The 19919-nt window shown below is 41.6% G+C and overlaps 1 protein-coding gene across 3 annotated transcripts in view; it reads right to left on the reverse strand.

The window, feature by feature from the left end:
* arap2 (ArfGAP with RhoGAP domain, ankyrin repeat and PH domain 2) overlaps positions 1-19671 on the reverse strand; it is a 167618-nt gene extending 147947 nt beyond the window's left edge. Inside the window, exons 1-7 of one of the 3 annotated variants that reach the window (XM_085266827.1) lie at positions 19348-19671; positions 15488-16326; positions 14080-14159; positions 4364-4440; positions 3980-4044; positions 2119-2484; positions 1276-1345 (exon numbers count right to left, since the gene is read on the reverse strand). In XM_085266827.1, coding sequence (XP_085122953.1) covers positions 1276-1345; positions 2119-2484; positions 3980-4044; positions 4364-4440; positions 14080-14159; positions 15488-16263 — 1434 coding nt within the window. In that variant the 5' untranslated portion in view covers positions 16264-16326; positions 19348-19671. Of the gene's footprint in view, positions 1-1275; positions 1346-2118; positions 2485-3979; positions 4045-4363; positions 4441-14079; positions 14160-15487; positions 16327-17495; positions 17660-18573; positions 19094-19347 lie in introns of those variants that run through there. The other 2 variants (XM_085266829.1, XM_085266828.1) reach the window with 2 other exon arrangements.
* Positions 19672-19919: the final 248 nt, after the last annotated feature.

A 19919-nucleotide genomic window follows, 5' to 3' on the forward strand; every position in this document is an offset into this window, starting at 1 on the left:
TGTTTTAAATACATTTGTTGTTTTCTCCTCTGATTTATCCTCTAGACCAGAGGTAGGCAATCAAGTTTCCCAAGGGGACACATGAGAAACTGGGACTGTTGTGGAGGGCCGCATCAATAAGCTTTGAAGGAGTTAAAATTAATATTGCGCATAACTAAGTTCAGCTCATTGATGCGGCACTCCACAACCCGTGCTTTAGACTTTTCAATATTGTATTGAGTGGCTGAGGACACATCAAGGTTACACACCCCAACACAAAGTAAGAAAGTTATATGTGGAATAATAAATGGGTTTCGGTTGATTAGATTCCAATTTGGAACTGACGTGATTTCAGTACTACTATAATTAAGCTTCTCTCAAACTCAAAATTGTTTTAACCATTACCATCTATAGCTCGGTCATATTTCCACATTTTGTTTAACTCTTTACTTAATCTAAATTCAGACATGTCTTACTTTGAAAATCTCCTTGTATTTCCTAAGAAAGGTAAGATGGAAATGGTTCTGACATAGATATGACACATCACTACCCATTGACAAGCCTGCTTACCTCACAGATGTAGCATAACGGCGACAATAAATACGGTCTTCAGTCTGCCAGTTCACAGAACTTGTATCATTTAGAAATTATTGGAGGTCGATGGAAAAATTGTTTGATTCACTGTTGCATTTTATCAAAACTATTAAATGATTCAGCATTCAGTCAATGTTTTAAGTGACTGAATGCTGAAGAAAACCAGTGCTTGCATGTATGTTGGCAGCCTCTGTAGTATCTTTTACAACTCTCACCCAACCCTGACGCAGTTCTCTCTTCGTCTGAAGATGAGTTAGGCAATACTAAGCGAAATTTAAGATGTAGGGAGAATAAAACGAGAGAGAGAGAGAGAGAGAGAGAGAGAGAGAGAGAGAGAAGAGAAAGGGACAGAGAAATGCTGAGGAAGGCTTTCCCTCTCCATCTTTCTTTCCCAGAGAACTGGTCAGGTGCCAACATCAATGTACTTTACTGTATGGCTGGGTGGGCACAGAGAGTGCTGGTCCATCATGCGTGGTGTAATGTCGCTCTGTCCTTGCCCCCATTCTTTACTCTGCCAAGCTAATAATGATGACAATGAGAGAACGAAGGGAACACTTAGGAACTTGGCTCAGCTGCTCGCAGCACAGAGGAATGAAGCAGACTTTGCCAGTGTGACAGTGGAGGATGTGTCAGCAGGACACAAGGAAGACAAAAGTTTGGCAAAGCAAGACGTTTAAGGCCGTATTTCCCCCCATTACCTACCTTGTCGTTGTTGTAGTAGGTCAAACTCTCACCATCAAATCTCACCCACCTCCTCTGAAAAACACATTTTCTGCACACAAAAAAAGAGAAGCAGAAATGTGTTTGATACACTCACAAAGTAATTAACCAAAAAAAGAAATCAAGCGAAATCCCCAAATCTCAGGACAGCGAGTCAGTGATCCGCTCTGTACAGGTACTCATATTTCATCAAGAGTGTCATTGTTTCATTAATGTCAAGAGTTGTTTCAACAGCTGTCAATTAGCATAATCAAAACAAATGGCCACTTCCAATTTGAATATTCAACAGCCCAAGGGCAGTTTGCCAAAGTTATGCTAATCAGGTGAGGAAGGAGAATATAAAAAGGAAGCAAATGACTGATAGCTGTGGCTTCAAGCAACAGTGGAACGTGCAGCACCGAGGGAGACACGGGGAAAAGAAAATGTAGTTTTTGACAGGAAAGCTGAACGAACTGAAATAAGACATATCGTGCATCTCAATGCTACGAAGTTATCTCCCATCTTCTTTTTTCTTTCCTTTCGATAGTGCCTTGCATTAAAGATAGATCTGCTTCTGTATCCAATACCATTTATCAGTTTTAAGCAATCATCCGAGATAGAAGACACACGGGGAAGCAGAGAGTGCAAAATTTATTAGAGAACAGTTTTCTGGCCATTTGAGATGCATGTTGGGATTCAGAGGTGTAAAAAAACAGTATATACACTAAACCTGCACTGATCTTAAGAGGATATAAATATCCTCCAGGCAGAGTGGAGCTGCAGAAAAATTGACCTTCATGCATGTAGAGCTACCTCTAAATACTAGTATGAAGCAGTGTAACCTACCCTTGAGGTGACAGCTTGTCCAGCCAACCCACTTTGAGCACCTGCCGTTTGGGAACTCCATAGAAGCATGCATATGGAGAAATATCAGGCAGTCCACTTTTCTCTGCAGCCCCCACAGAGTCTGCAGCTTGTGAGTAGAGGTCACAATTCACCATGATCAAGGATTTATTATTAGAGCCGGAGGCAGCTGGACCGACAGCAGCAGCGGGGTCAGGGGTCTTGGAAAAACTTTGGTCCACACATGCCTGCGGCAAAACGGCAGCACACTCGTCCACTGTGGAGTAGTCGTCCCCGTAAGGGTCTGGAATAGCTGGAGCTGGTGGAGACATTTTTTCTTTGGACTCTTTCTTCAGTGGTGTCTTTTTTCTGCACAGAGGACATCAATAGTTAGATGGCATTAGCAGTTAATCAGGAATTACCTTGTGTATGCATCACATGTTAAGAGAAAAATGCTGATTTGCTAAAAGGACCCAATTGTGCTTATTTCCAGGTTTCAGTTCAGTTCAGTTTTATTTATGGTCAAATCACAATGACACCTGCCTCAAGGTGCTTTATATTTTATGGTAAAGACTCTACAATAATACAAAGAAAAGTCCAACAATCAGATAACTGTCTGTGAGCAAGCACAGGCGACCGTGGGAAGGAAAAACTCTCCTTTAACATGATGAAACCTTCAGCAGAACCAGGCTTAGGAAGGGGCGGCCATCCGCGATGAATGGTTGCCTCTATTAGAGTAGCTTTTCATGATCTACAGCTTAAAATAATTTTGAATTATATTATTCTGAGGCCTTGGTGCAGCCATTGTTCAGCTACTTTTTGTTAAGCCTTCACTTTCTCCTGATTGGCTCATCTACTAAAACCAAGTTTGGAATAGAGGGTGGGCGGGGCTTCTTAATCTGAGAACAATGTGACTGACATGACATTTTTGGAATACCCTCATTTCATTGACATCAAAAATGTTGTTTTGAAGCAGATTTTGACAGGAATTACTAACTTGTTAATTATTTGCTTATGTCATTCAGCTAACTGATTCTTAAACTGTTTGAATCAGCATAAGAAACAGAAAAAACCATACAGCACAAAAGTAAGCTAGGCTAATTGCCTCCTGAAGTATTTATATTTATCTATGTAGACTGTACGAGTTCCTCGGTTCTGTCGTCACTAAAGAGACGGCTGCCTTCACTTACACACAATCAAGTAGTGAGCAGTTTCATGTGGGAACTGTTTCCTTTCTATTGAACCGACCGTGTCACTGGGCAGAGGGAAGCGTGCACTGAAGTGTGACAAGAGGCACGTGTTTCTAGCAGGAGTACTGGAATAATGGTGTTCTCCGGAACTGAGCTGCAAAGTTAGCTAGGCTGCATGCTTCGTTTGCTTGGTGAATGTAGCTTGGCTATAAAGAAAACGGTTCCTACATGAAATTGCTTTCTGTAAACACTGCTGCAGTAAAACCTGGGAGGGGCACTTTCACCAGCACAAGGCAAGTGCAATCTGGTTTCATTACATTCAGGAGAAGAGAGATCTCTGCAGCCAATACCTGCAAACTTAAGGCAGCCTAAATAGGATGGCAGCAAGAAGGAAAAGAAGAAGAAAGAAATTGATATTTCGGTGTTCTGCCTCTTTAAGAAGGCCCATTCTCACAAATCTGAGGAAGGACATATATATTAAATATTTCTAGTGTAGCTAATCACAATAGTTATTTTTTCTCATGCAAAGTGGCCACATACTGTTATCAGCACTTTACATGCCATTATACAACAAAATCTGCAGTGTATGAATCCCAGTCTTCATTCAAATATCTGGATTTCTTTGTGTGTATATCCAGAGTGGGCTGGAGCAGCATTACGTGAGCATACTATACCTCTGTTTCCTCCGTTTTATCTTGTCCTTTAAACCCTTGTGGGGCTCTTCTTTAGCACCTTGGTCCTAGAGAACACAGCAGAGATTAGCATCAGATGAAAAGGAGGTGTCCATCTTTCAGTCAGACACAGTTATTGTCTCGGTGCACTAAACTATGTTAACTTTAGCAGCGAGGTGACATTTCTATTAACCTCAGGGGGCAAGCTGAAACGAGCACATTTTACACTCTGTGTGTCTACAGTGACAGCATTAACACTGAGAGGGAAGTTGAGTGTGCGGACTGCAGCCGAAACACCGAAGATAGCGTCGAAGATCTGAGAAATGTCTGTTCCTCTTTGGCGAGCTGCTACTCACTGTCCAGTAGTGGGAGTGTACGCTGTCTTACCGGAGCACTTTTGGGGGTGTTGAACAGGAATATTTCACCGTAGGGAGCAATAGGCGTCAGGGTTCTTTGAAGTGGAGCTAAAAAGGACACAGAGACAACACGATGGTGGTTTGTCACGGCACTGACACTTGCAAAACACAGTGTGAAAGCCTAAACGTGGTGCTTGAAAGTAGAAAGCTTAACTGGATTGTTCCAGTTCAATTTTTAATCACTCAGATGTTATAGTGTCCTTTGATTAGACTAACTCACTGATCTGAGCAAACGTGTCAACGATTGATCCGTGCAAGCAAATACACCAATTAAATTTCGCTTCAGCATGCCTGTGTTTCTGCCTCGGCCCTCATCCTAACACACAAAATGAAAGTGCGGTCCTCGCTGCCAAGACATTTCTCTGTCTGGGCTCCTGCAGGGACCGTGGTCGGTGGAAGCAAAGATGAAGAAGAAGAGCGTAGAGACTCCGGCCAGACGCTATTAGTCTGGAGACCCCGGGCCACCCTGCGTGGGCTGCTGCCTGTCACTGTGAAAAATGACGCCGCCCTCTCCTGAGGATTGTGAGGGCCAGAAGACGCCACCACAGGGCTGGACACACACAGACACGGGTGGAGGAGCAGATATGCGCGCTGACAGTGGCGTACAAAGATTGAAACACCCTCGGACGTGTAAAGACGCCTCGAGACAAACACAGACATTAAAAGGATCTACAGCCATATACGTAGACACTCGCACTCCTACGGACATGAATGTACTACTTTTGAAATCCTTACAGACACACACTTCCAAACAATGCAGCCCATTACCGAAGTACACAGAGGGCACGGTAAGCTTTATGAAGAGGTCAATTTACTTGATGACAGAATCCACTCCAACAAAGTCGCCTTCTCCACAGAGAGGCTTGGTGCGCAGATAGCGACCATCAATCATCATCCATCAGCCGACCTTCAGGCCACTCATGGGTCTCTCAGAGGGCCGTCAGATGCCGCTGTATTCAATTCCTGTCTGATTCCCTCTACTCTTCCCTCGCTGGATCGGTTGCCAGCTTCTGCATTTGTTTCTCTGCTTCTTTATCTGCTCATGAGCAGACTGTCAAGTCGCAATCTGGGAAACGATTTAGATGCAACCAACAGCTTGGTGTTAGCGTGGAGATTATTTTGTTTCTCCTGTCTTTACGTTGGGGTGTTATGGGTTACTTTGTTATTACTTGTTTGTGACACCTCATTGCTGAGCAGGGAGGACACGGAACTGAAACTGCATGAATTCAAATTAGTCACCAAACAGTTTATTTGGTGCACTGCTTCCCTAAAGTTAGCAGTGTTTAAAGCATGAAACTCTACAGCACTGCTTTACTAGCTAACATTTAAATCTTTTTTTTTACTGTAAAAGTTTATTTCTAATTCTGTACAAGAAAAGATTAATTTACAAAGTAATCTACAATAAGATTAACTAGAGAGGCCTTTATTTAGTGCCGTTTAGAAAATGTTAGCATGCTAACAAGCTAACAATATTAGCTAACCTTATTAGCTAGAGTTACTTCAGCTGTTCAACTGCGTGCTAAACAGCTAACTACAGTGAAGCAAGGTGATTTACACTACTTTGAAGGTGGGAATCTAGTGTTGCGCTGTACCATATCATATCATTCACAATAATACCAATGTAAATTTAAATAAAATAGCAATATTTTTGCGATGCATTTACATTGCATTTACATTACGTAGTGTGGGCATTTATGAGAAAAGCGTGGGTGTGTCTGCCTCCAAAAATATACAGAGGAAGCTACTTGAATATCTTCCCAGTGTTGCCAACTTAGCGACTTTGTCGCTATATTTAGCGAGTTTTCAGACCCCTTGTCGCTAAAAAAAGACGTGAAAGCCCGTATCGCTTTTACTCTCAACAAGCAGCGGGTGCTGTAACCCAGTCAGTTCTTCTTTTACTCTTTTACTCTTGTCGTGGCCTTTTATGTTCCAAACACCAAAAAAGTCCAAGAAAAGGCCGTGGGTGGCAACGGGAGGTTTGTTTTAGAACGTTTGTTCTTAAAACTTAAAATTAAACTAAAGTTAACTTCATTTGCTTTAACAACTACAAAAGTGGTCAAAAAATCATTTTCTAACCCTCCCGTCTTCCCATCTGACATTTGGCAAACAAAAAACAAAAAACCTCTTTACCACACCCATCCAGGGTGCTCTTAATCTCTTGATTAATTGGAGGGTCCATAAGCTAATAAACCAATCACTTTCCAAAAGCTTCTCCAATAAAATTAATTACAAATTTACATAACAAAACTAGGTCCGTATATTCTTACACCTTTAAAGAAAAAACAAAAATGAATACAAATTGCATTTTATAAACATTCAACAAAAATAGCCACAACAACTCTTATGCTGTTTTGTGGATCACAAGGTTTAAAACTACTTATAAACACACACACACAAAGTAACTCCACCAGAGTGCCAATTTCGGGTCACTTTTGCCGGTCCAAGCCCGGGTAAAGGAGCAGGGTTGGAATTGTGACAAAAAAAAACAATAATTGCTAAAAGAAATTTAATTTGTAGTTCTAAATAAACTCTAAATGCATTAAGGACGTTTTTTACTCACTTTATGTCTCTTCCACGATGTTATTTCTCTCTCCAACAACATAGGTTATAATTAGATTAGCATGACCAATTATGCAAATTAGGCGATGACGTCATTTAGCGACTTCTAGCGACTTTTAGGACAACTAATAGCGATTTTCCTTACTGAGGAGTTGGCAACACTGTATCTTACGACAAAGCACAATACTCTTCAAAATATGAAAGAAAACCGCTTTTGCTTTGAAACAACTAACACGTTTCACCACTTGAGGTAAAGACACACAGTCGAGTAAATCCGGGCTGTGAAGGAGGAGATACTGGTGATGCAGCTGATGTGCGACCCAAATGTAATCCAATCACATAACCTTGCTAGCTGCACGCCATATGACAGAAAGCGCAAATGGTCTTTAAGCAGCTGGTCAAAAAACTTGACCCAAGGCTCAACATCCCAGGCAGAAAACATATTTATGTTTCATTATGTGAAAATGTTGTGCAGCTGCTAATGAATTACTATGCCAACTTACTTTAGATATTCTTACACTAAATTAAAATCTGCCTAGGCTGCTTTTGTGCTTATGTCTAACTTATGCTGGGTCATTACCACTGTTTTTTTTTTTTTTTTTTTCAGATCTACCATTTATCAGCTCAAACATCCAACGACATGAATGCTTTAAAAGCATCAACATCAGCTCTTCTCTGACAGCATGGTGGGAGTTTCTAAAATTGATGGAGTCTTCATTAATCCCATGCAAACGTACACCTATCTGGAACAACCCTGACATATTACAAAACAATGATATGATAAACTTTTCAGATTGGAGTGGTAAAGGAATCAAATATTTAGAACATATACTAGAAGGAACAGAATTTATTTCATTTGATGGACTAGTTACACAATATGGGATCAACAACAAAAGATTTTTAGAATATCAACAAATTAAATCCATAGTAAAAAAGAAATTTAAACCGGGTCAAGTTGAACTACAAACACCACCAAGTGTGGTTCAATTTCTTACTCTTAAAACCCCCAAATTACTATCCAAAATATACAGAATGTTTTCTAAAACAGGGTCATTACCACTGTACTATAACGTTGCTGCTGTTGGCACCTTGTTTCAATAGGTTTAAAACGTCAAATTAAGAAGTGTGCCATCATTGACAGGAGCTTGATGGAAAAGGATGAAAAATCTCCTTTATTTACTTACACTTAGAAGTAAATACCACTGTTATTCTGAGTTTTCTTGAACTATAAGCTTGAGGCTATATCACCCATGTTCACTCGAGGGTTTACAGAGAATAGTCCAAAATAGAGAAAGTATCTAGTGCCTTGTTAGGGGAAGGTAAGTTAAGAACAGTCAGACTGCTTCAAGCCAACAGAAAGGCAACAGTAACTTAAACTCCTGAGTATTGCTGCTGATTGGAGGGTACCCATCTTCCAATGGCTGTTTCCAGTAGCATTACACGCTATGTCTCAAAGTTCAAATCATCTCTTGACAGTGACCATCACTCAATCAGTGAGTGGAGGCCATTTGAGAACAGCCAGTTCTCAATCCAATAGAGCACCTTTGGGATGTGGTGGAACGGGATATTCCCATCATGGATGTGTAGCTGACAAATCTGTGGCAACTGTGTGACACTATCAGGGTAGCATGAACCAAAATCTCAGAGAAATGTTTCTAGCACCCTGTTGAGTCTGTGCCACAAAGCAGGTTCTGGAGGCAAATGGATGCATATACATGTCCAGCACTTACAGTAGTGCATCAATGTGGCCACTGTTTCAGTACAGGGTATTAACCTTTGTAGTTTTGGTTGTTTGTCTAGCAGGTCAGCTGTTTCCCTGTTTGACTTGTTATAAATGACAAATACACATAAATAATACAGGTTTTCTGGATGAATTAAAAATACACATTCTTAAATTATATATTTAGGAAAAACTACATGAAAATTCTCATATTAAATTTATGGAAAAAACTCCTAAATTTAATTTAAAGTAAAACGCAATAATACTAGTTTTACTTTAATGAAATGTGGCTTCCACTTGCTGAAACTGAGAAATTGTGGCTTTCGAAATGCATATTTTAATTTTGAGAATCAGCTTGTAAATTGCATGATTCATTTCCTCTTCTGCTGCAGTGCAAGACGGTTTAACTGTGTTTATAAGTAAAGATTTTAATTTAAAGGACAGCATTTTGCAGGTGTCACAACGTAGCTTTTAATTACACTTCAAGACATTGTTCTCATTTACGGTTGAACACAGAAACTGCAGTCTTCATATTGCGAGTCAGCAGGTTCACACTGTGACAGCCCAATCTCACAGTTTTGTACAAAGGAAAATTCATACACTCTTCTGTTAGTGCCACAAATCCCAAACACGGATTCTCAGTAAACAGGAACTTTTCATCCTCTGCAAAAAGCTGGCGTGTCTTATCCCACCCCCAGAGTTTGGCCTCGTTCCCTCCCTCCCCTCCCAGCCCTAAGAAGTGGTTTACAGACCGCCACTCATCCTCTGAGACCTCTGCTAGACAGCCTAGTGTTTACCAGGATTTCTGCAGGCTGGAGTGTGGCGTTATGTATTTAACAAATTCTGTATGATTCTTTATCTTTCAGCTAGCAAAGCCTAATGTACTGATCCTTCGAAAGCACGATCTCACATTTGGTCTGCCTGATACAACTGATGCAGTTTGTGCAGAGTGTTTTTGGAAACCTTCAGTGCAACAATGGTGTCACACTTGGAGAGCCCCTCTCTACTTAGAATAACAATTTGACTTTTGACACTCTCTGCTCTGATGCTGTTGTCCCACCATCACACTGGTGAGCAATCCTCTGGTGTAAACTTAAGTCACAGCCTGCAAGTTAATTTCCTTGAACAAGCCTTTAATGAGATCAAACCCAGCTGACTGTCGTCCTCAAGCTGATTCAGTACAGCTCAAAGGAGGCTGCATAATGAACAACGCACCTTTGCTCAAACTTGATAGCTGACTTAGAAATAGCAGCTAGTGTGCATACTCATCTTCATTTTACACATCAAGCTTTCTTGTGTGCATTTTTTTAATCGTCAGCATCTCTGATAAGTTACATAAAAATTTCATAGATTTCCATTCATGCATTACACCAGTTGTACATCAGCAAATTAGCATTTAAACTGCATCACGGTAAGCATGCTAACTGTTCGAAGCAGATGTGATTTTATCTGCAGCATCAGTGTATTACAAGCATGCTTTTATCTGCTATCGTCTGATGAGTACAGTTAGTCGTGTTTACGTCTGGTCAAGCTACTGCATTATGCTTTTAATCTGATAAGGGCGATTGCTTTGGTTTGTCTGCGCGACCAGAGCATTACCAACACGGCGACGGTCACCAGCATCGCTAATCTAATGTGAAGGTAAATAAAGCAAAAAAACCTCTCGGCATCACTGAATCAACACAGATCCCGATGAAAACTCAGAGGATATGTGTTAGTCTGCTTCTTTCTTGCCAATTTGCTCGGAAAATAAACTTAAAGTATCGTTTTACACAAAGACAGAGTGCCTCAGTAGTTTTCTATAGTTACACATGAACCACACAGCATCTAGTTTTCCTGAATTTTGTTCTTTGTACTTCTACCTGCCCAACTGAAGAACACCTGTCAGCTCAGCCATCAGAGCCACGCAGCGCTTCCTTTTTTCTTCTATTTTTTTGCCAGCACAGAATAACTCACGCCTACTCGCCACAATACAAACTCAGCACTTCAAGTAATCACTTCAAATGAAAAGCCCTCGCATCCAAGTGAATGTGTGTGCCAACTTTAAAGAAGTTCCATCAAGGCGTTCAAGAGATATATACGCTGAAGCGAAGGCGATGAAAACACAAAAAAGACGACTAAACGGAGTTGTCTTTGTACCATAAGACACTGAGGATTATTTATTTATCAATCACCATCAAAATGAAACAAGTGCAGTAGTTTGACACCAAGGTTATTAAAGTTAGCTAAAACTAATTCAAGTGTTGAAACAAAAAATAATAATAAAAAAGCGTAAAGAGTAAAAAGAGTACGTCCTTAGTTTTAGTATTTGGTCAACACAGCAAGATCAACACATGATTTCTGCTGTGACATTCAGATGGTAGTATCAGAATTTGGTGTAAACAACATAAAAGCATCAATCCATCCTGCCTTGTATCAGCAGCTCAGGCAGCTGGTGGTGTAATGTTGTGCGCGATGTTTTCTTGTCACATTTTCGGCCACTTAGTACCAAATGAGCATCATTTAAACCCCAACCTGAGTATTGTTGCTGACCATGTCCATCCTTTTATGACTACAGTGAACCCATCTTCTGATGACTGCTTCCAGCAGGATAACACACCACGTCACAAAGCTCAGATCATCTCAAACTGGTTTCTTGAACCCAACGATGAGTTCACCATACTCAAATGGCCTCCACAGTCAATGAATTTCGATCCAATAGAGCAACTTTGGGGTGTGGTTGACCAGAAGATTCGCATCCTGATAACTGTGTGACGCTATCATGTCAATATGCACCAAAATCCAGCACCTTGGTGAATCTATCTTATGCCTCTATAAGCCAACGATGAGTAACCCTTGAAGCTCTTTTCTGAATTGAGAGATTTCTGATATATTTTAGGCCTTCTTATAGAATAACTTGACTGGGTCAGAAATGAGTGAGGGTGGTCTCTGCCTATGCAGCTATCCTTTGAAAAGCCCAGATGGTCGCCAAACCATGTCTTTATTGATATATACTTATATGTTAAATAGGGCTGCCACGATTAGTCGACTAGTCACGATTACGTCGACGACATATTTAATAGTCGACGCGTCGTTTAAAGCCTTGTAAGATCCTGAAAGACGCAGGAATAAGTAAGTAGGATTTAAGAGTGTAATAACGGACTGAAACAGAAGATGGCAGCACTGCATGTACAAAGATGCCAGCTGCCGTTAAACCCCAAAGAAGAAGAAGCAACTCCGGTATCGTAGCTGTGTCCAAATTCAGGGGCCGCATCCTTCGCAGGGCGCATTTGTAGGCCGATTGTGTTACAGTGACGCGACAAAGTTAGTCCAAATTCTAAGACTTCTGCAAATGCAGCCGACAAATGCGTCCTACTTTTCCCCAGATTTGAAGGATGGGTCGGGCGTATGGCCCAACCTATCCCAGAATTCATAGCACGGCTCAGCCAATTCCAGTTTCCAACAATGGCGGCAGCTACTTAGTTTTAATATTACTTTTATTATTCTTTCTAGGTCACAAAATAAACTTTTAACATATTTTCGGGCGAGAATGTAGCTGTGTAAACCTCAAATATCTGCTCGGTTTATCAAGACACCACATATTTGTAAAAGTGCTCCGACGTTTTCGGAGACGTCTGTTACCCACCAGCTCGATAGCTAGTCGGGGTTCAAGGCTCACTAGAGCCGGCGAGAACAGCAAATCATTTTCAAACCCCCCGCTGTCTTTCGCTACTCAGGTTAAACATATATAAGTCACTTAGATAACTTAAAAATGTTATTGTTTGGCTTTTTTCAGTGTTTTATTTGTTCCTGAGTAAATCGGTTCGGCTGAGATTAAAGTTATAGTTTTGACACAGCTGAATAAACGTCAAACAGAAAACTGATTATCAGAAGTGTGAGATGCTTGAGAATATACTCCGGTGTCCTGTTATATTTTAGATAGCAAGGAGCAGACGGCTGAGTTTATTAAACTCCACTGACACAATCTGCAAAATTCATCAAAAGTTTAATCAACTATCATCTTGTCTTTATTTTTAGTGAGCACATACCTTAAACACTTCAAGCTGTAAGCTAATGACAGTTATATGAGAGCAGATGCTGCTGGTGCAATAAGCTGTATGTTTTACGTCCAATGGATGCACGATTCGATTAGTCGACTAATCGCAAAAATAATCGGTGACTAGTCGACTATTAAAATAATAGTTTGTGGCAGCCCTAGTGTCAAACTCGTCATTAAGGGTGCGAGGTAGGCTGTCTTTTTGGAAAAAGAGTTATGAAGGTGGTCCAACATAGTAGTATCAAGGTGTAACTAATAAAGTGATACTTTTTTTAATTCAAATTAGTGAAGACCCAGAACAGTCTGCTGTGCTGCTGTAGAGCTGATAGAGAAGCACTAGACAGAAAACTGCGTCCTTAATGAGATTTTAAAATTAGAGAGGAGGAGAGAAGGTGTTAATTAAAATTCTGCCAGCCTCCAGTAGCAAGTTTTGATTTAATACAACAATCATTCTGTGAGACTGCACTGCTTGTTTCTCATCTCGGCATAAACTCTTCAAATATGCTTGGGTAAAATGATATGTCAAATAACGCCTTGCTAGGCCTTGCTGTGCAGGGAGTTTTTTACTTGCTAGTCGAGCTCCTCATTTCCCTGCTCTGGGACCGTCTCGGCTCCCTCTCTTCCTCCGTCTCTCTCAGCCTGCTTTGCATCCTTCCCCTGCTCGTTCCTCCCAACCCACTTCACTGTCGTGCCTTTCTCTCAAGTCTCACTCCCTGCCTTGTTCCATACAGAGAAGACGTTGGAAAAACAAGACCGCCAGGAGACTGCTGCGGTAAAGGCACGTGGAACAAGAAAGGAGCGTAAAGGAAATGTCAAAAAACGCAGACAGAAATCTGTTGATTCGCTGCGAGGGGCGATGTTACCATGTGGTCACATATGGTCCCAAAAAGACTGACACGTTCAAGGGTGTTTACCACATATTTGTACAGACTGTCATCATAGAAGAGCATCACATAATCCTGAGAGAGTGCATCTACTTCAGGTGGCGGGGCCGACTAGGTCCAATAAACAGGGCTGGGACGGATTCAAAAACATATTTGTAATGGTTGTACTACAAGTCTGTGTGCTGTTAGCAAACTTGAACAACTTCTAAAAAACTTTGGAGAGCACTGTGACAGAAATATACACCAGGGTCTCGCTGAGGGACAAGATGTGAGAGAGCATATTCCCTGTGAGATCACCTCTTGAAAAGGGGGGTGCCGGCGTTTCCCACGACACCAGCCTCTGAACACCCTCACCCCACCTACGCACTACCCCTCATCTCCTCTCCCTACTTTCATCCGGGCAAACAACAGCACCGCTGCTGCCTCTACTGTGGAATGAAATATTCATGGCAGAGATAAAGCGGATGCAGCTGAAAGACTGTGTGTACCTTTCTGTATGCCGTTTGCACCGGTGGGACCATCGGAGCTGGTTAGGTGTTCAGGGCTGGTTGTTTGCGATGGCGGTGCGCTGAGGAGGAAGAGGGAGAGAGAAAAAAATCAGTGGATTAGAACCAGCATAGCAGCACGTGGGAAAATCTGTGACACCACGTAAAGGCCGTTAGAAAAAGAGATGCGGAAGTCTGAAAGTTAGTTTCACAGTTTAAAAGTACATCAGTGAGAGAGATATTAATGCGCGCGGATTGCAGATTTGAACATGAAATTAGAGGCCTCGGGTTCTCCATCAGTGTAAATCTGAAAACAATGAGAAAAAGATTTGCCTTTGCATTAATTCCTAGCACGGCAGCATGAAAACACATCTCTCCAAGTGTTTTTGCCTTTGTTATTTGTACTTGTTTGATTTGGACCTAAAAACCGCTCCTAAACTTTTGTAAAGTCAAACTTTCTGCTTATATGAATAGTTCAACATTTGGGGGAATTGACTTGAAAATGTACTCCTTGCTGAGCGTAAGAAGATTGAAGTGTACCTCTCGTGGCCATGCAGAGAATATGAAGATACTGCCAAAGACAAAAACTGAAACTAAATAAAATACATAAAGCACACTCCTTTATAAAGATGTTAGCTGTTTCAGGAAATAGTTAAATAAAAACTATGATTACATTCACAGAGTCTGAGTTTAGACACGAAGCGATCCCTAGCAGCAACAGCTAGCTTAGCTACATCCTGTCGATGATTATGCCGAGAAAAGAATTTAAAGAAATGGAAATAGCTAGCTTCACTCTGTACAGATGTTCAAAACCTTCCTATTAACACAAGCAAACCAACAAGTAGTATCTTTTTTGTCACCAACGTAGGGTAAACATAAAGCCTATACCAAAAGCTAACAAGCTACAGCTAGCACAGAGCATCCAACTGCCAATTCGGAGATTTCCTGGCCTTTAAACGATTGAAACAGGTACACGTTGGCTGGGCTCCGTCTCAGTTAGGATCACATTATATTATTATTTATGTTCTTTCAGCTGCATTAATCATCTTATTTACTTTATTCTTTATGTATTCGCTGTTATAAATGGTGACACCAACAAATAAGCAAATAGCTAACACTTCCCCAGCAGTTGGTGAGGCTTTAATTACATATCTGTAACATAAATATTCAAACTACTGCTACCAACTGCTTATCTTACCACAAATGCAGAGTAAACAACAAAGCTAATCGACTACTTATAATCCATTTATATGGTTTTCTTATATGTGTTTGGATTTTTTCCTTCTTTTTTAGAGCCTTTTTTTGCTTATTAATTCTATAATTAACAAAAACATGTTCGTATTGTATCCAACTCATGTGAGCCTATTTCCCAAAATGTCAAACAAACACCAAATGAACTTAACTGCAGTACCTGTCCTGAAGTGGCACCGTGGTTGGATTTGGGATTTCAGGAACAGGCCGGTGCCTGAGTTTGTAGGAGCGACTAAGCCTCTGACCAACAGGAGGATTTAAATTGGGCGGCCTCTCATAAATTGAGTTTTCAACCATTTCACCTTGAAAACCCCCATCGTCACCGGAACAGGCGATGGAGTTCGTGCCATGCAACGGATCTTCTGTAGTAATCTCTCGATCTGGTATTTCAGAAGCGGAGAGGGACTCGCTGCTGCTGTTGGAACATGCGGAAGCAGGCAGGCAGGTCTGTGCAGATTTCTGAATGTTCTTGGGGTTACGTGGGGCTGGTCGAGGCGGGACGAGGTAACTGCTCCTTGGAAGGTTTTCAGCTTTTTCTCCCAGTCCTGCTCCTGGAGGTAAACTCTGACTTGCTTCCAAATCGTGATTGCTCTGTTCCTTTGGTTGCTGACATGATGCCCCCCTCTTTCTATCTTTCAGGAAGATATGTCTTGGGTATGGCACTGGCTCCCTCAAGTTCTTTGCTCCATCCTCTTCACTTTCATCTTCCCCTCCACTCAGCTGCTTGAACCCCAGTGCCTCCAGACTCCGGAGGATGCGTCTACGGTGGCCTGTCGGCAGCACTTTGAGCTCAAGAAGACTCTCTTCTGTCAGGTCCATGCAGTCTTCCAGAGATTTATAACCTCCCTGATGGAAAAACGGGGCATAGTGAGACAAGCGGAGGCTGGAGAGCCACTCCACGATCTCTTTGCTGGGCTCTGGAGCTGCAAACATCATCTTCTAAACCCACGTTTGCCACATTGGGGAGACTTTTAAAAGGTGGAGAAGGCCAGCTTTACTCTGTAGGTAAAAACAAAAAGAGAGAAAAATAAATGACAGGTAAAGCAATCCACAGACAAGACAAGTTCCAAACTCATACAGTATTTAACATATAGAGTTAGGTTCTTTGCGACAAGCTGCAATTTCCCAAACCTATAACGGATTTAACTTACAGAGAATTTTTTAAGTGTTCAGTTTGATGGTGTTAAACAATTCTGGCTATGGAAACGTGACCCAGTTTAAGAAAGAGATCAATATTTTGAAAGATACTAGCACTCACTTCTTATTGAGAATTAGATTAAAAGATCAATAAGGTCAGGCAATTTTGCAACCGGAAATTAAATATTTGCGAAGACACGCGCGTCTGCTCTGCACAGAGAAATGATTTTCAATCGCCATTTACAGAAAATAGTGCAAGATCACATGTAATATGCACCAATCTAACTATCAGTTCCTTTAACTTCGCGCTTTCAGTTGTCGCTTTATAGTTATTTACCAAGGTGAATTTTCAAAGACGGAGACGGCTAAAACTGCGAAATAAAACAATAAAATAACCAAAACAATCGCCTCACAACAAAAAACAGCTAATGATAGAGTGGCCGGCCATCAATCTTACCCTCCAAATCAATTACAACTGAATTTCACGATATCAGATTTTCACTTCCCCATTAATGTGGTCCCTGAAGTGAGTTACAATAAATTTCTCTGGATATGATGATATTTCTCTACATATTGCTCACATTATTGTTGTAGTCAGATCCTCCTTTACGTATGGTGGGGTTTTTGGGGCCAATGCAAACTCAAAATAAAAGCAAATGACGGCAACAAGAGAGGTACAAAAATAGCTGCACAGAAGCATATAAAAAAATCATTGCACAACTAAACAAAGCAACAGGCCCTCTGTGAACCTCACCCTGTATCCGACCTGGATACACAAAAAACTTAACTAAAAGATGACCGTGGGAGTTTTTGATCTTCTGAGGGTGGCACTGACCACCTTAACAAGCGATAAAGGTGACTAAATATATCTTCTTTAAAGTCACTGTGAGAATACTTATATGCAGCCAAAATAACACGAAACACATCTGCAATACTCCTGGATGAAGCAGCAGGAAACAGCAAGAGCTATGAGGAAACACTGTACACCTTCACAGCCTGGCCCTATGGCACAGCCTTTACAGAGCACTTACCTCAACTGTGTTTAAGAATCCAGGCACCACAGCTCAAAGCCAACATATCATAACCCTTCTAATGGCGGGCTACTTTTAAGCGTCTGCATCCTGACATCAGCAAGTCTTAAGAGTGAAGGGCTGATGAACTAAGTGGCACAACTGGTCTCTCACTGCTAGTTCTCTATCTTGCACACAAACACACACAGGAAGATACATCAACAACCTCTTGTCATGACTACTTCTCTTCTTGAGTTGCAACTCGGCAGCACACAGGCAACCTGAAGTGTTACTTCTGCTTTTAAGTAAACAGGCTTTTGTGTGTGTGTGTGTGTGTGTGTGGGGGGGGGGGGGGGGGGGGGGGGTTACTGCATGTGTTTGTCATTTATAAAACAAGACGCTGATGAAATTAACACAAACGGAAACTGATTCTATTATCGCTTTTATCACGAGAGGGATATGAGCCTCTGGTGTGATATCAGCAGAGAGGATGCAGGCAGTGACGCAGTCCACTGTTCCACAGTCCCACATCATATTTGACTGTATTGTCCTCATAACGGGGATTGATAGAGTCTGTGGAGTAGCCCTTCTGAGGACTGGGAAGCCTCAGCACCACCCAGGGATCTGTAGTGGCTCGCACTCTGTGAAGCTTGCCAGCACATTTAACCTGACCTGCTCCACATCCACACACAAACTTCAACCTATAAAAAGGCACACACACACGCAGTTAAGCAAGCAAACATTATTACAGGCAGGATATGGGAGTTTTGATCCACAGCTGCTGCCCGGAGTGTGGAACGTTAGATCAGGGTGTGCAGATCAATAGCAAAGGGCAAAAAAAAAAGGAGAAGTTCAGCAGACAGACAAACAGCTCACACATGCCACAAAGGCACACGAAGCTGTGTAGACATAATAGAGTTATACTTTTTTGCGGGGGTGTCTACAAAATAAATGGCTGCCAACACAAGATGGTTGTATGTCTGTGTGGGTGTGTGTGTCACCCACAAGCCAGCAACTTCACCCACACCACAGGTATGGTTATACAGTGCAGGCAGTGAGTCAGAGAGGACGCACGCCCATGCATGCACACACAACCTACCTCATAATATGTGCACATCCTCTCAGCCAGCCCACTTTGAACAAAGTCCAAATCATCGTCCAAAATCTCAAACCCTTCCTGTTTTCACACAGAAAATACCCGCAAACCTTTACCATGTTTTAACCAGCCTCTGCTGTCACCTTCACTGTTTCAGCGGTGTGTTTTTTGGTTTTTTAGTAGACGAAGATAAAGCTAGTAAAATGTAACACTCAGCTGTCCGTATTAACCTCCTAAGACCCGAACTCTTCCACGGCATTCATTTTTAATTTCTCTTTGATATTTGGGCTGATTGGGACCTGATGAATGTAAAAGAAAGAATTACCAGATTTATTTTTTACCTTATTTTTGTTTCTAAGAAAAATAAGAGCCACATATGAGGAATTTCGTTTAGGTTAAGAGCCGGGAGTATGCTTTCACTGAGCGCGAGCGGTACCGGAGGCTCGCACGTGCGACTACGTGTCGACACTTTCAGGACTTTTTTGTGACACACACGCACGCACGCACAAAGTGCGTTACACACCACTACGACATAACGCAACACGTCAGGTCTGAGCGAGGTAGTCCGCCTTCTCTTTACACGCAGTGCAACATGTATAAATCTGTACCCACACTTCCTGTGGGAGCGCATTAAAAACTAAAACGGACTTTGTTTATTTATTTATTTATTTTCAGTTCGGTTCCCACGTTTCTGGGTTTTTCTTTTTTTTTTCTAACCATAAACGCAACACTTTACACTAAACGCTCTGCTTTACAAAGAGGAGGAAAGCTGCTCACCTTAGCGCACCGGCTGCGTCCGCTTTCTCTCATATTAGCGCCTCTCTGAGTCTCTGTTGACTCCTTTTGTTTTTCTTTAGTTTTTCTTTCTTTCTTGGTTTTACACACTCGACTGTTTCCGACTGTTGAGCGCAACTCCACGCCCATTTCACGAGTACACTGCCAACAAGCAGTGACCTTCCCTCCGCTCAGACCGCTCGTAAAACTGAACACCGCAGGCTCCGATCGTGTTAATGATCGGCTGCTGCTCTCTGCTTATTACTAAACTGTCACCGAGTTTTTCTCATTTCTTTTTTTAAGAAGTTGAAACTGAGGCACATAAAAAAAAAATAAAGAGGAAGAATACAAAGTGGAGGGACTTGAGAGGTATTTGTTGGGAATACTTGCATGTCCCGGCTTGATCCCGGAGCCCCGGGATATGCATTCAACACTGGCAGGAATGCAAGCTGGCTGCCAACACGTTCACTTAAAACAGCATAGATGATAAAATAATAATAATAACGAAGCTCCGGCTTATTTTCATTCAAGTATAAAAACTACAAGAAAACATGATTAATGATGGCGTTTAAAAA

This window comes from Mchenga conophoros, linkage group LG3 (assembly GCF_057382185.1).
Source record: "Mchenga conophoros isolate Kocher_MC1m ecotype Shallow Benthic linkage group LG3, M_conophoros_male_GT1.1, whole genome shotgun sequence".
NCBI classification, from domain to species: domain Eukaryota; kingdom Metazoa; phylum Chordata; class Actinopteri; order Cichliformes; family Cichlidae; genus Mchenga; species Mchenga conophoros.